The following is a 17,027-nucleotide window of genomic DNA, read 5'->3' on the forward strand; positions in this document are numbered from 1 at the left end:
ATACTTGGAGACTCTCTGTTCCAGCTTAGAGGAAAAATATAACAAACTCCTTTCCAAAATGGTGGATCTCGAAAATCGGAGCAGACGCTGCAATCTTAGAATTCTTGGATTGCCAGAGGCGACCGAACATGGTCCAACCGTGAAGTTTTTCGCCAAGTTTCTCTGTGAGATATTCGGGAAAGATTTGCTTCCTTTTACCTTAGGCCGCAAACTTATCAATCACCCCTGCTGTGGGCACTCTCTGGAGGTCCAAGATCCGTATGCTGCACAACCGCTGGACTAAGTGTGTAAATGTAGGAGGGGACTATGTTGAAAAATAAATGTTCTATGTTTTCTAAAATTGACTCCTTCTACTGTAGGCCACAAACTTATCAATCACCCCTCGTATTTCTAAATAATGATCAATGCAGATTTTCAGCCGTGTTTACTGATGGGGGGGAAACAATTGTGCACGGGATAACTTAAAGCCATTCAGTTACAACATTGGTGTGGTGTGGTCTTGCTTTGCTACGAATGCAGTGCATAAACTGTCTCCACAGTGCTTTTTTGCATGGGGAGGGGCGATCTTGAATTTTTGGTATATCCTGGGAATATGCAGGTGCCTTGAAATAGCAATATCATTAGGTTTTTCTTTAGCTGAAAACAGCTGGTCCTTGTGGGAGGTGCTGAAGGCAAGTGCAAAATGCCGTTTCTGCACACATTAAGGCATATTCCAGGACCATAGTCTGTCAAGAACAGCAGCTCGTGACCTGCAGGTCACACAGAGGGCGTTCTGCATCGTGTTAAACACCCACTGCATATAAGCCAGTTCAGAAGCCATTTATCTCAGCACCATCTACTGTATCTGTGTGTGTGCATGTGAGACTGCGCTGAATTAATATTACTCAATGCAGCGTGACACTGGCGTTGAATGTAATTATTTCCTGAATTATTTCCAAGTGACAGTAAAGAGAATTCTGGCCTTAGAGCTATTCCTCCTGCCCTTATGATTTATCATTAAGAATGGGGCCTCAATGATTGATAAGTACCGGGCGGTGAATAGTTCCTATAGGAAGTGATGTTCAAATGAAGTCTCATTTACTGATCCAATTCTGTGTTCAATGTCACTCTTGACAAATCCAAGCATTGGGCTCTCCTTTCCACCATACTGACGTTTTACAGATAAGCGATCCTCCTATTTTGCAGTTCAACTTGGGGGCTGTTGTAGGTTTCAAAATATTTAAAAATCTAAAAATTAGCTTTATTTGTCATATGTGCATCAGAAGATTGAAGCATACAATGAAATGCGTCATTTGCGTCAATGACCAACGGTTCAAGGAAGTGCTGGGGGCGGTCCGCAAGTGTCGCCAGTGCTAACGTGGAATGCCCACGACTTACTAACCCTAAACCATATGTTTTTTTTAAGAATGTGGGAGGAAACCGGTGAATCTGCACGATATTCAAGTGGTCATGAGAATGTATAAACTTCTTACAGACATCAGTGGGAACTGGGGTAATAGATTAGGAATGTATGTACAAAGTTTAGCCATTCACCCTCCTGAATTAGTTCCATTACTGGTCTACGACTAGAGGGGACAGACTCAGAATAGAAAGATGCCCCTTTAGAACAAAGATAAGGAGGATTTTCTTTAGCCAGAGGGTGGTGAATCTGCGGAATTCATTGCCACAGATGGCTGTGAAGGTGATTGGGTATATTTTAAGTGGAAGTTGGTGAGTTCTTGATTAATAAGGGTGTTAAAAGTTAATGGGGAGAAGGTGGGAGAATGTGGTTGAGAGGGATAATAAATTAGCCACGATGGAATAGCAGAGCATCCTTGATTGGCTGAATTGCCTAATTCTGTCTGCTCCTGTATCTTATGGTCATTTGGTTAGATAAAAGCAGGTGCATAGCTGGTTCCATAACTCTCAACCTATCAATCTATATTTCAGACTCACAAAGTTTTTTTTGTTTGGGGGTAGGATGGAGAGAAGGGAGTTCCAGATTATTTTGTGCATACAAGTACTTCCTGATGCCATTTAAAAAAAAAGCCCAGTCTAGTTTTAAAATCGTTCTGGGCTAATCCTTCCTGTCAGAGCAAACAGTTTCTTTCGGTCTCCTTTAGTAACCTTAACCCATCCCTGACTTGATAAGGTTTCCTTGCTGCTACCATCCATTCATTATGCTTCTTCTTGAGGCTTGTTGTGTCAGTTTGAAATCCATCTTGTTCCTTGCACTTCAAAGCTGTATAATTCCTTTATTCCTCTCATGGAATCAGAATCAGGGTTATTATCACTGGCATGTGTAGTAGAATTTGTTAAATGGACATTTGCTAGCTGGTACCCATTTGTTCAATTTCAACCTTATTGTCATTCAATGTTCCTCCAGACCAAGGTGCACAACACAGTACATATAATTCACGCACACACCACATGCAGTACTGTGCAAATGTTTCAGGCACACATATATATAGCTAGGGTGCCTAGGCCTTTTGCACAGTACTGTATTTGTCAATGTGGCGTGGAGAGTGCGTTTGTAAATTTGGTGGGAGCAAAGGGTATTGGGAACGGTGAGGGTGGAGCGCTGTGAGATGGTATGGGACAGGTAGCAGAGAAGGAGTGCCAAGGGTGGGGTGGCGTGGGTGCAGACACACCCAGTCCTGAGACACCAGGAAAGGTCATTTGATTCCAAACATTTGTTTTATTGATCATTACAGAATGTCTCTCTGGTGCTTCACTTTCCCTCCCCTCTCCCTTCCCCTTTTCCCAACCATGATTCCCCTCTCCCTGTCCTCTTCCCACACTCAGTCCCCAATAGAGACCCATATCAGAATCAGCTTTATCATCACCTATGTACGTCATGGCATTTGCTTTTCCTTGTGGCAGCAGTACAGTGCATTATATAAAATTACTACAGTATCGTGCAAATATCTGATACACCATAACTATATATGTGCCTAAGACTTTTGCGCAGTACAGTAAGTAATAGTACCACAAATTAATTAATAAGAAGTAAGTTAGATTAGCGACATAAGTTTAAAAAGTAAAGTTTAACACCACTGGCTCTTCATACGTGGTGAGACCTGGGTGGTGGCAGGCAGTTGAGTGTAGTCTCATATCCTGTTGAGGGAAGCTGTTTCTCATCCTAACAATGCTTGTCCTAATGCTACGGTACCTCCTGCCTGATGGGAGGGGATCAAAGAGATTGTTGGCCGGATGGAAGGGATCATTGGCAATGTACACAGTGCTCCTTATAGATATCTGATGGGTGGACGAGAGACCCTGATGATCGCCAGCAGTGCTCACAATCCTTTGTTAGGACTTGTGGTGTTGCAATTTCCATTCCAGACAGTGATACAACACACACAAAATGCTGGGGGAACTCAGCAGGCCAGGCAGCATCTATGGAAAAGAGCACAGAGTCAACATTTTGGGCCATAACCCTTTGGCAGGACTGGAGAGAAAAAGCTGAGGAGTAGATTTAAAAGGTGGGGGGAGGAGAGAAAAACTCAAGGTGATTGGTGAAACCTGAAGCTAGAGGGGATGAAGTAAAGAGCTAGGAAGTTGATTGGTAAAAGAGACAGAAGGCCATGGAAGAAAGAAGGGGGGGGGGAGGAGCACCAGAGGGAGGTGATGGATGGGCAAGAAGATAAAGTGAGAGAGGTAAAAGGGGATGGGAAATGATGAAGGGGGTGGGGAGGGGGCATTACCGGAAGTTTGAGAAATCGATGTTCATGCCATCAGGTTGGAATATAAAGTGTTGTTCCTCCAACCTAAGTGTGGCCACATCATGACAGTGGAGGAGACCATAGATAGACATATTGGAATGGGAATAGGAAGTGGAATTAAAATGGGTGGCCACTGGGAGATCCTGCATTTCCAGGTGGACAGAGCTTAGATGCTCAGCGAAGCATTCTCCCAATCTACGTCGGGTCTCACCGATATACAGGATGCCACACCGGGAGCACCAGATTCAGTGTGTGACCCCAACAGGTTCACAGGTGAAGTGTTGCCTCAACTGGAAGGACTGTTTAGGGCCCTGAATGGTAGTGAGGGAGGAGGTGTAGGGGCAAGGATAAGTGCCAGGAGGGAGATAAGTAGGGAGGGATGAATAGACAAGGGAGTCGCATAGGGAGCGATCCCTGCAGAAAGCAGAAAGTTGGGCGGGGGGGTGGGGGGGGGAGGAAAGATGTGTTTGGTGGCAGGATCCCGTTGGAGATGGCGGAAGTTCCAGAGAATTATGTGCTGGACACGGAACCTGGTAGGGTCGTAGGTGAGGACAAGAGGAACCCTATCCCTGGTAGAGTGGTGGGAGGATGGGTTAAGAGCAGACATGCCTGAAATGCATTCAGGGCAGTGTTGATGGTGGAGGAAGGGAAGCCTCTTTTTTTTGAAAAAGGAGGATATCTCCTCTGTTCTAGAATGAAAAGCCTCAACCTGAGAGCTGGTGGGGTGGAGGCAGAGGAATTGAGAGAAAGGGATAGCATTTTTATAATTAACACAGTGGGAAGAGGTATAGTCCAGGTAGCTGCGGCAGTCTGTGGATCAGTGGATAAGCTGTCTCTGGAGATACAGACAGTGAGATTGAGAAAGTTGAGGGTGATGTTGGAAAAGGACCAGGTAAATTTGACGGCATGGTGGAAGTTGGAGGCAAAGTGGATGAAGTTGACGAGTTCAGCATAGGTGCAGGAAGCAGCACCAATGCAGTCGTCGATGTAGCATAGGAAAAGTGTGGGACAGTCACCAGTGTAGGCTTGGAACATGGACTATTCCACTTAGCAGACAAACAGGCAGACCTATCTGGGAGCCATGCCAGATGCAGCTGGTCAGGACACTCTCAATGGTGCCCCTGTAAACATTTGTGGGGATTGGGGGAGGGTGGTGGAAGCCTCGCTTGTCTCAATTTGCTCAGGAGCTGGAGATGCTGCTGTGCTTTCTTGGCCAAAGAAGTGGTGTTGAGGTACTAGATGAGATCATCCGTTATGTGTACACCCAGAAACTTGGTGCTCCTAACACACTCCATTGAGTAGCTGTTTGCACACTGTGAGGAGTGATCAGCCTGCATCTTCCTAAAGTCCACAATCATCTCTTTCATCTTGTCCACATTGAGTCTCAAGTTGTTATGTTCACACCATTCTACCAGCTGCCCTACCTCCTCTCTGTACACCATCTCATCATCGTTATTGATGAGGCCAACTACTGTTTTGTCATCAGTGAATTTGATGATTCAGTTTGAACTGGATCTAGCTGTGCAGTTATGTGTCAGCAGTGCGAACAGCAGGAGGGTTAAGCACGCAGCCTTGAGGGGCACCAGTGCTCAGCACAATGGAGCTAGAGATGTTGCTGCTAACATGGACTGACTGTGGTCTTTCTGTCAAGTCCAAGATCCAGTTTCAGATGAAACCTGATGAGGACAGTTTACCCACCAAGTTCTGAGGGATGGTTGTATTAAACATGGAGCTGAAGTCAATAAACAGTGTCCTAGTGTGTGAGGCACTATTTTCCAGGTTGGATAGGATGGAGTGAAGTTTCAGAGGCTGTGGCATCATAATATTTGCATACATCTTACAGCCTTTCAAAGAGTTTGTCCTTCATGTTGCGAATGTTTCCTGCTGATAAGTCTTGTTTGCATTTCATTGATTCTGGCTTGGCTACCCTTCACCTGTTCTTCCGTGTTCATAAAGATGTTAGACAATGTTCAGAGAAATAAAACAATACATGCCCTTTGGCCGACGATGTTATGTTGATCTTTTAACCCTCCCTAAGATCGATCTGACACTTTCCCGCCAAACAGTCCTCCTTATTTCTTTCATCTATCTGTCTGTCTTAAATGTCCCTTATGTATCTGCCTCTACTACTACTTATGGCAGCATGTTCCATGCATCTGTCATTCTCTGTGTTTTTTAAAAAAAACACAACTTGCCTCTGACACCCTCCCTGTACTTTTTCTCCATTTCCCTTAAAATGATGCCCTCTTGTATGAGCCATTTCTGCTCTGGGGAAAAAATCCTCTGGCTGTCCACTTGATCAGTACCTCTTATCATCTTGTACACCTCTGTCAAGACATTGTTCACTGTCCTTTCCTCCAAATCAGAATCTGATTTCTTATCACTGGCTTGTCATAAAATTTGCTGCTTTGGACAATACACAAAGTATACTATAAAATATACATTGAAATGTACTATAAGTTACGAAGAGAGAAGCCCTAATTTGCTCAACCTGTGCTCATAAGACATGCTTTCTAATTCAGACAGCATCCAGGCAAGTCTCCTCTGCACCCTCTCTAAAGCTTCCACATCCTAAGGATGGTGCAGTATTTTAGTGTTCCTACGTACCATGCAATTCAAGCAATTAGATGTAGTTTGCTGTCCGTAAGGGAAACGTTTCCTTCTGAAACTCCATCTGCAGGTTGATTGGTTTGTGGGAATTGAAAGCCACACGAGAAACCCTTGACTGAGATTTTGGAAGAGATGAAGAGGGATAAGTAAAATAAACAGTCTGCCTTCAGTACACAGCTTCTGTTACTTTCTGATCCGGTTGCTCACATTTTTGTCATCAGAGTCAGTTGGGAGGATGTTTCTATAGCAATGGACAGAAATAGCGCTGTTTCTGTAATTACTGGTTTTATCAATTTTCCCTACTTCAGACGTGATCATCCATCACATTTCCCCAGTTGGAGGCGTTGGTGGCGCTACGATTAGCCCAGCCAGCGCTCTGCTTTTGAATTGTGTTGGGATGTCAGAGGTGCTGCCTTTGAATGAGATGTTAAATTGCTGTCTCAGCCAGACAGAAAAGATCTCCTTGGCTTTACTCAGAGGAGAGCAGGAGAATTCTTCTCCTTGTCCAACGTCAGCGCAAGTTGGTCACTTGTTGCTTTTCCTGGGGCTTTGCTCGCGAAAACAGGAACTGTGTTTCCAGACCTCTTCACTGGGTCCTCCTGATGATTGGCAAAGTGCAAATGAATATTTTTTCCATATGTAAGCCATTGAAAGGCCTCCAGAGATGCTTCCGAGTCCAGTTGGGGAAGTTGCAGCAAGGTAAGGGTTATGATAATGCCCAGGCAAGGATAGTTAATATATAGTGTGCAGTCAGTTCAGGGAAGTGAAGCCTTTGAAGAGCATAGTTTCCCTTTGCACAGCAGGGGACTGGAGCCATTTGGCATACCACGACAAGATAGGATGCAAAAGAAGCTTCTAGAGTGACATTTCTTGGTCAGTTGCTTTATTAATTCTGAAGTATTATTGGCCTTTAATGTGGAGATTCTTTTGGCTATAGGTACCTGTATTATTGTAGTGTGATTGGCGATTAATTATACAAATAAGGAATCTGAACATGCATGAGGTTATCAATCCGTTAATATCTGTGTCCACTAGTCATTTTCTGTATAAAAATGGCATTTCTTTGTTCAGACTTCAGGACAATGTGGTGATAGGGGCCATGCTGTTGTGCACAAGTAAATAAAGTGAATTTTCAGAATCCCATTAATTGGCAATGTCACACAGGTTTGAATCCAGTCAGCAATGAAGTGTTGATGACATCCAAAGCTAACTAGATATCAACATCCTGATCTTCTCCACTTGAACATAAAGGCCTGAATGCTTGGGATTGGCACTTCTGGTTGGAAACTCCCCCGGAGGTTTCTTTATGTGTTATTCCTCTGTCTCCAGCATTAAATTTCAAAGCACGATCGGCTTCGTAGCAAAGCTTTACAGTGGCAGCTATGAGTTTGGGGTCCAATTCCCGCCACAGTCTGTAAGGAGTTTGCACTTTCTGCTCGTGAGTGTGTAAGGCTTCTCCGAGTGCTTTGGTTTCCTCACGTTCCGAAATCGTACGAGTTAGGGTTAGTAAGTTGCAGGCATGCTATTTTTGTGGCAGAAACATGGCAACACGTGGGGGCTGCCTCTCAGCACATCTTGGAATGTGTTCGTTGTTGACACAATCAAAACATTTCACTGTATATTTCTGTGTACACACGATAAACAACGTTAAATCAATCTTAAACCCAGTAAAAAGAAACACACCCAATTTTACCTGCAATACTATGCTTTTTCTCTCTGAGTTGCTGTCATTAGTGTCTTTGAAGGTCATCACTTTCAAGAAAGTGAAAGAAATATGGAAGGTTATGGGGAGGGAAGGGTTGGAGCTGGTTTAAAAAGTTGGTAAAACATTGAGGGCCAAAAGGCCTGAACTGTGCTGTAATGTTTTATGGTCAAGCTGCAAGAATCATAACATGGGTATGGGGTCCATCAGCATCCAGACCACTTCTGTTTTGATTATTAGTGGAAGTGTGCTATAATAGCTGCGTCTATTTTGGTGGATGCATGTTGGAAAGGGGGCCGATAGTCGAAGCGGGAGGAGGTGCAGGTTCATCCATTGGCAGCCTGATTGTGCCCTGAATTCTGATAACTTTCTGTCCTCTAGCACTGAAAGGCTCTCTGTTCCCATGGTCCTGGAATGGCGAGGTGGCTCCTGAGGTTTGGAGCAGCGGCCACGGCAGGCTTAACGGTATCGGGTTTATACGCTGCCACCCGGGTGGATCCTAATGACGTCGGATTCATTAGAATTGGACGAGCTGTTGCCACAGTAAGTTGTGCTAGTAAATCAGAAAAATCACGTTTGCGCTAGGAATTTATTTGGGGTCTTTAACCCCCCCCCATTTAAACAGTAGAGATACAGTTACATCGTAGTGAAGCATATCCTTTGGGTATTGCTCATCTTAGTGCCCAAATAGTGGGACCTGTGTACACTAATCCCACTGTTTCTCTGTAGGAACTCTCCACCTCTTCACTCTGAATGAAGATGGTGAACTCTACCACAGAAGGCTCAGATGAGGTCACTGAATCTATTTAAGACAGAGGTAGATAAACTCGAAAAACATCAAAAGGTTTTGGGAATAGAGCAAGACTTTTAGTAGTGAGATAAGAATCAGCCGTGATTATATTGAATGGTAAAGGTAACTCAAGGGTCTGAACTGCCTCCTGCTTTCATTTTCTGTGGAAGCCCTTGTAAGGCTTTCTTTAAAATAAATCACCTTGACTTTTTGCTACTCCTCTATTTACTTCGTTCCTACTTTTGTCTATTTTGCATATCCTTTGTGTGCTCTGCTTCAAATATTTAATAATATTTACAAGATATTTTGATAAGTACACGGTAGGAGGGGTTTGTGTCAAACACAGGCAAATGGGGCTAGTTTGGTGGGAGCTGTGGTCGGCATAAACAAGATGGGCTGAAGAACCTGCTTCCATGCTGTGTATCACTCTGATTCTCAAAAACAGTTACTTTCTGCAAGCAGTAAGGCTGATCATCTCCTCCACCCATTAACCCATCCCTCCACACCCTCAACCGCCACTGTTTTATCATTTCATGTCAGAATCATCTTATGTACAGACACTCTTGTGCCTAGTGTCACTTTATGGATATACAATCAATCTGCATATACAAGTTATCTTGTGTATTTATATTGAGTGTGTTCTTTATTATTTATCTTATTGTGTTTATTTTGGTGCTGTATCAGATCCAGAGTAATAATTATTTTGTTCTCCTTTAAATTTGTGTTCTGGAAATGACATTAAACAATCTTGAACATCTAACTCAACTCTATCTATTGATGCCCCCTTTTAGTATGATGCTCCATTTGCGTGATCAAATAGGCTGCTGTTGTTTGTGAGGTGGCCAAATTTAGTTTTGCGTTCCCCATTGCATTAGCTGGCTCCAGCAGTGGTACTTGCTGGACATCACTAACCTTTCTTACAATTTGCATAGAAACCTCTTATCCCTATTTCATCCTCTGTCAGATAATCCAACAGGGATCATTCCATTTTGGAAGCATTTAGCTGTTGTGTCCAGGGCATTTTCTGCCTTCAGATGTCACGAGTTGAAGTACAATATCAATAAAGAGGCAAATTCATTGGTGACTTTCTTCCAACTTGATACCTGACCTCTCCCCATGTGAGGTGGCAAATGTTTGCAAACATGGGATGAGGTCACCCTTCCATACCTTGAGCATGAGGGAGCGAGGGAGGGAAATGGATAAAGGAGCTGGTTCAATCACTGAAATGGAGCTAGGAAGCATCCAGTGGCTAGGAAATTGCCTTCTAGCAGACAAAGTGAAAAGGACATGTATTGTCCTGTGAGCAGGAGTATGGCAACTCAATGACGTTACCTACCAGTACTGATCAGTGGAGAAGTACATGTAATGGGGAAAAATAGGTGGCCAGTTGAAGAACTGTTCAGTTCAGATGAAAGGTTTTGACTGGAAAAGTTGACCATCCATTTCCATTCATAGATCATACCTGACACACTGAGTTCATAAAATCATAAGATATAGGAGCAGATTTAGGTCCTTTGGCCTATTGAGTCTGTTCCACCATTTCATCATGGCTGATCTATTATTCCTTTCAGCCCCAATCTCCTGCCTTCTACCCGTATTCCTTCATGTCTTGACCAATCAAGAATCTCTGCCTTAAATATCTGTAAAGACTTGGCCTCCACAGCTACCTGTGGCAAGGAATTCCACACATTAACCACTCTTTGGCTAAAGAAATTCCTCCTCATATCCATTCTAAAAGGATGCCCTCTATTCTGAGGCTGTGTCCTCTGGTCCTAGACTCTCCCACTATAGGAAACGTCATCTCCACATCCACTCCATCAAGACCTTTCAGCATTCGATAGGTTTCAATGAGGTTACTCCTCATTCTTCTGAATTCCAGTGAATACAAGCCTAGAGCCATCAAACACTCTTCATATGAGCATTGTTTTGCTCCAGATCTCAGCATGCACAGATTTTTGTGACTTCACCCTTTCTATTCTGTCCATTTCAGACTGCAGTTATCAGTTATGACTACCTTGCCTCACTCAGGGGTCTGGAGTATGGTACAGAAGAATATGAATCAGTCAAGTCACAGGTAAGCCTTAATCCTTGTGTGGGTGAGCTTCTACTGCTCTGTAAGTTCCTGTAATTTTTGGTTTGAAAATGGTGAGGGAGAGGCAGAATTACCCTAGATTGATAGATAGACTATCTGTGTTAAATCAAGATCTCACTTGATCTCCACGGTAGGTAAACCAATAGGGATTCCAGGTACTTCTAGTTGTTCTTGTGCATGTTTTGTGAGCTTTGAGCCTCAAATTACATATTCTCCAAATGATGTGCCCTCCATTTTCATCCCTTGTAAACTCTGAGCCCCACAATCCAGGATTTGCTTTCTTTGCAGCTTTTACTTTGCTTTCATTGGCTCCATTTTTACTCGGTGGCGAGTCACCGTGCCACAACGCACTTCACTTGCTGTGGAGTAGTTTGGATCGCTTTGAGTAGATGCTTAGGAATGACAATGTCTAATCAACTGGAGGAACCTTCGCTCCAACCCCAATCACATCTTGCGATTCAGGAGAAACAGCTTCATGATATTTCCTTCTTTTTGTTCTTTAATCATTTTTTTGTTTACAATACAACATAAAAAAATTGAAATGGGTAAGAGGGGTTGAAGATTTTGGGAAAGAAATGATTGTCCGTGATATTTCATGCAATGAAACTTACAAGAATGTGTCCAACTGCCTGATATCAGTCAAAGGTCAATGGGAGAGGGCAGTCCAGGTTTTTCACATTAAATTTTCTTTTTGAATGCCACCTCTGCTTATTTCTGATGTGGATGTACTTTGAGGCTAAAATCTAGTGCAGTGAACAATGTTAGGTTGCATAATCAATTTGGTTTGTATCTGTGATGAAAACAGCCCTGGCCAGCATTTGTTATTCATTACTAATTACCTTTGGAGCCTGTGACCAGTTGTTGGAGAGCTACAATATGTGTGGTGAAGATTCTTCTACATTGGAGTTCCAGGGAAGTGATCCAGTCATCAATATATACTGTATTAACTATATGCGAATATTGGGAACATGCCAGTAATGGTTTTGGTAATTCACTATCTGGGTTCCAATCACAAAACCAGATCTTACTGTTAAAATCCAAAAGCAAAAGTGTGCAATTGTGTTGGAAAAAGCTGAAATAAAACACCATGTTGTCAGTGCTGACCAGCTAAGGCAGCTCTGTAGAGAGGGGGACGGTGTTAACATTTGAGGTCAATGCCGTTTCATCAGTGCTGAGAGGGTGTGAAATGCACCCCAAGCTCTAAGTTGCAGAAAAAATGGGGGAATGGGGAGGGGTGGTGTAAAAGGGGAGGTTTTGTGATGGTGTGGAGACTGGGTGAATGACATAGTGACAGGGTAAAGTGGGTTGAACGCTGGTGCTAATGCATGCAGAGGTATACAGAGGAGGCGTTTGAGTGAAATTTGCAAAAAGCAGGAGGCTCACTGTGAGGAAAGATGCAAACCTCTTGCCCACTGGCACTGCTGTTAAGCCTGAAGAATATATGGCCATGGTAGAGGGACTCACAGCTTGGCTGAAAGCCTGTGACAATGAATCACATGCTTTGCTTCTCTCATTGAAGTGATTGCTTCCTTGATTTGCTAATTGGCTAGACTGAATGAGCTAATCTGTGCACAGCAATGTGACGATGACCAGATAATCAGTTTCATTATGTTGACTGACCAAAAGGGAATCAAGTGATATAGGGTTAGTGTGGTAAAGTACACCAAAGTACTTACTGAAAGTTGGAGTTGGCTCAAGGTAATGGCCTACTCCAGCTTCTGTTCCTTATGGAAAAGTGCAATTGAATTCTGTTGCTCTTCAAATGTTACTATGGAATCTTTACAATCACCAGAGAGGACGGAAATTATTAGTGTTGGTCTTTTTAATTGTCATATTTACAAAAATCCAGTGAAAAGCCTGTCTTGATTCCTGTTCGTACAGATCAAATCATTACAGAGTACATTGAGTTGGAATAAGATAAAATAATAAGAAAATAGAATAAAGTGTGAAAACTATCAGGAAAGTGCAGTGCGGGTAAATAATAAGTGAAAGGTCATAATGAGGTAGATTGTGAACTAAGAGTCCAACTTATCGTACAAGCATTTGATTCAAGTCTGGGATAGAAGCTGTCCTTGAGTCAATGAAGACATGCCAAATCTGTTTCGCTTTCTGAGCACTTAGACTCATAGAACTTGGAACTGGGTGGCATGGTAGTGTAGTGGTCAGTATTACAATGCAGTGACCCGGGTTCAGTTCCCAACACTGCTGTCTGTAAGGAGTTTGTACATTCTCCGTGACCGCGTGGGTTCCTTTCAGGTGCTCCAGTTTCCTCCTTCCTCCCAAAGATGCACAGTTAGTAGGTTAATTGGTTACTTCGGTGTATTTGGGCGGCATGGGCTCATTGGCCCAGAAGGGTCTGTTACTGTGCTGTATCTCAAAATAAATAAATAATTAGGCCCTAATATCCAACTTTGCAGGTTTTTATCTGCAATGTAAATATTGAACCACAATGAAATGCATGGGGCACCGATATTGATTATATGGGCCAGCAAGGGTTTGACATGACATAAGTAGAGAGGCAAAGTCAATAATGAACATTGTAAGATTTTGCTCTGAACTTGCTTGTCATGGAGGGGCTGAAGTGCCCACTGAGCTGGCTCTGATGTTACCAGGTGGTTGTTGAACCTTCAAGTATAAAATTCATTAATCAGGATTTTCTCTTGTTGCTTTGATACCTTGAAACATGTTCACGTTCCTTATGGAAGCAACTTGTCAAGCAAACTTTGAAAAGTAAGAAAGATCACCTTGATACCTAGTCACGTAAGGAAATACAGGTGATCAGATAAGATTATCTCAATGAAAAAGTGAGGTGGAAGAGATCCCTAGATATGATGGTTATGAAATGTTAAGAAATATTTCCAAGTGGCCACTCTTGTGAGTTCCAGAGGCAAGAAAGGGAATTAAAGTTTGGGAGGGAGGTGGCAACTTGACAAGTTTGCAGTTGCTGTCTTCAAAACAGGACAAAATCCTCCCCACCGTTGAGGACATCTTGAAGAGATGGTGTTTCAAGAAGGCAGTATCCATTAATAAGGACTCTTGCCATCCAGAACACGCCCTCTTCTCATTACTATCTTCAGAGACGAGGTACAGGAGCTTGAAGACCCACGCTCAATGATTCAGAAACAGCTACTTTCTCTCTGCCATCAAATTTTTGAGCTGTCTTTGAATCCATAAACATTACTTCATTATTTCCACTTGCGGCACTATTTATTTATTTATTTTTTTATCTATCTATCTATCTTTCTATTTATTTATTTAGTGATTTGTAGTAATTTTTGTCTTCCTATTGAACTGCTGCTGCAAAACAACAAGTTTTACATCATATAAGTCAGTGACATTAAATGTGATTCTAATTCCTTGGGGCCAAAATGTGTTACATGTTCAATGACGCAGGTATGATGTTAAAAAAAAACAAGGGAGAGAGCTGTTCCAATATTGCAGGATTCTTAAAAGAATTAATCAATAGTCCAAGTAACAATTGGAACAGTTTTGCTTTGAATTTATTTACTAGTTGCAAGGATATTGAATGTGTGGGGTTGGTGGGTGGTGGTGGTTGGAAATTATATAATTAATGGCTGTCTGATTGGAGGTATAATCCAGCACTATTACTTTATTGAAAAGATCCCCAGTGAAGAGTCAGACATACCCTTTCCTAACAACCAGCCCAAGGCAAATGCCTCTCTTTCAATAAGTTATTATAAATTTTATATTATAGCTAAAGTCCTTTCCTGTGAGAGCTTAGAAGTGGCCCTTGTCTATAAAGTAGCAGTACTGTGATGAAGAACAGTGACTGAAACTTTAAGTTGAATGAAAAGACAGATTCTTCATCAGATGAAGTGTTCTTGTGACTCTTTTGTTGTCAGACTGAAGAAGAATGAATAGTTCGTGAAAATCTTCTGTGGGTCATTATTTGGAATAAACCTTCCCTTGTAGCAAGGTTTCAATCTAAATATTTACTAATGTTAATTAAGATTAATTATTAATAAAGTGACTCAATGGCTTATTTTGGCATTTTTAAAGCTTATTAATTACACACTTGAGGGGAGAGACAATTAAATCCCAACCATCCTATTATGGAGTTCCATAACACCGCGAGATAGTTGTGGCAGTAGAAATAATCTGAAAAAAAATTCTGCTTTTCTGCCACTGTAAACTTGAGCTGCCATTTCCCAATCCTCATTGACAGTCATTGTTCGTGCTATGTCACCATGTACTGCATGGCAAGTAGAATCTTTGTCATGTTATCATGTCTTGCTGGCTTGTCAGTGCAGGAACTGTGATAGACTTTTAAAGGCTAGGCCTAGACTTTGGGCCTACGCACCAGCCCAGTTGTGGTGAAAGCATACCTCTTGGGCATGTCCGGATGAATCACGGCTTGGTAGGGTAACTGCTCTGTTCAAAACCTCAAACACCTGCAGAGAATTGTGGACAGCACTCAGCATGTTATGGAAAACAGCCTCCCCTCCACGTTCTCCACTGTCTACACTTCTTACTGCTTGGTAAAGCAGCCAGCATAATCAAAAACCCCACTCACCTCAGACGTCCTCACTTCTACCCCCCTCCCCCCTCCCCATCAGCCAGAAGCACCGCCAGGCTCAAGGACAGCTTCTATCCTGCTGTTATAAAACTATTAGATAGTTCACTAACATGTTAAGATGGACTCTTGACCTCACAATATACCTGAATGGCTTGTAGTATGAAGAGTGTTTGATGGCCCCTGGGCTTGTATTCATTAGAATTCAGAAGAATAAAGGGTGACCTCATTGAAGCCTATTGAATGGTGAAATGCCTTGATACAGTGCATACGGAGGGGATATTTCCTATGGTGAGAGAGTCTAAGACCAGAGGGGACAGCCTCAGAGTCGAGGGGCATTCTTTTAGATCTGAGATGAAGAGGACTTTCTTTAGGCAGAGACTGTTGAATCTGTGGAATTCTTTGCTATAGGCAGCTGTGGAGGCCAAGTCTTTAGGTATATTTAAGCAGAGGTTGATAGATTCTTGATTGGTCGGGGCATGAAGGGATACAAGGAGGAGGCAGGAGAGTGGGGCTGAGAGGAACATTGGATCAACCACAATGAAATAGCAGAGCAGACTTGATGGGCTAAATGGCCTAATTCTGCTCCTATATTTTATGGTCTCCTGATCTCATTATGACTTTGTTCCTTGTTGGCTGGAACTGTAACATCTTATTCTGCATTCTCTCATTGTTTTCCCTTGTATTACCTCAATGTACTGATGTGATGAAATGATCTGTATGGGTGGTATGCAAAGTAAAGTTTTTCTCTTCCTTGTGACATAATATACCAATAGGAGTAATCACAAAGGGAAGGGATTGAAACTCTGTGGTGAAAGCCCTACTTGACCACTTAGTTCTTATGACAAAACTTTTTTGTTGTACTGCTTACACCTCATAAAAACAGTTGAAGGTATTAAACTGCATTGTAGCTGCCAAGCCTGAATGACTATCTCTGCACTGTATTGGTATTAGTCTATCATTGTCACGTGTACCAAGATACAGTGAAAAGTTTGTCTTGCTGTTCATACAGATCAGATCATTACTTAGAGCATTGAGCTAGAATAAGGTAAAACAATAATAGTGCAGAATAAAGTGTAAGAACTACTTGAAAAATGCAGTGCAGGTAAACAATTAATTGCAAGGTCATAATGAGGAAGATTGTGAAGCCAAGCGATCCATCTTATCTGATATTCAAGGGTCTTGTGACAGTGGGATAGAAGCTGTCTTTGATCCTGATGGTTGGATAGAGGGGAGAAGAAAGAATGTTAGGGGTGGGTGGGATCTTTGATTATGCTGGCTGCTTTACCAAGGCAATAAGAAGTACAGACAGAGTCCATTAAGGGAAAACTGGTTCCTATGATGTGCTGAGCTGTGTCCAAAACTCTCTAGTTACTTGTGGTCACGTGCCTAGCACTTGCCATTACCAAGCTGTTATGCATCCAGACATAATGCACCAGACATCCCAGGTGCATCGTTAAAAATTGTAAAAGTCAACAGGGAAAACCGAATTTCTTTAGCCTCCTGAGGAAGTAGAAGCTTTGGTTGTTGTTGTTCGTCCTTCGGAGTTGAAGACGACCACGACTTCTGTCAGGTGGAGGGTTTGTGACTGTGGG

The 17,027-nt window shown here is 42.6% G+C and overlaps 1 protein-coding gene across 3 annotated transcripts in view; it reads left to right on the plus strand.

Moving 5' to 3' along the window:
- Positions 1-17,027, plus strand: part of adck1 (aarF domain containing kinase 1) — a 681,773-nt gene that overhangs the window by 13,902 nt on the left and 650,844 nt on the right. For all 3 annotated transcript variants that reach the window (XM_073039303.1, XM_073039304.1, XM_073039305.1), the window contains exons 2-3: positions 8,398-8,559; positions 10,797-10,880. In XM_073039303.1, coding sequence (XP_072895404.1) covers positions 8,431-8,559; positions 10,797-10,880 — 213 coding nt within the window. In that variant the 5' untranslated portion in view covers positions 8,398-8,430. The remainder of the gene's footprint in view (positions 1-8,397; positions 8,560-10,796; positions 10,881-17,027) is intronic.

This window comes from Hemitrygon akajei, chromosome 3 (genome assembly GCF_048418815.1).
Source record: "Hemitrygon akajei chromosome 3, sHemAka1.3, whole genome shotgun sequence".
NCBI lineage: Eukaryota > Metazoa > Chordata > Chondrichthyes > Myliobatiformes > Dasyatidae > Hemitrygon > Hemitrygon akajei.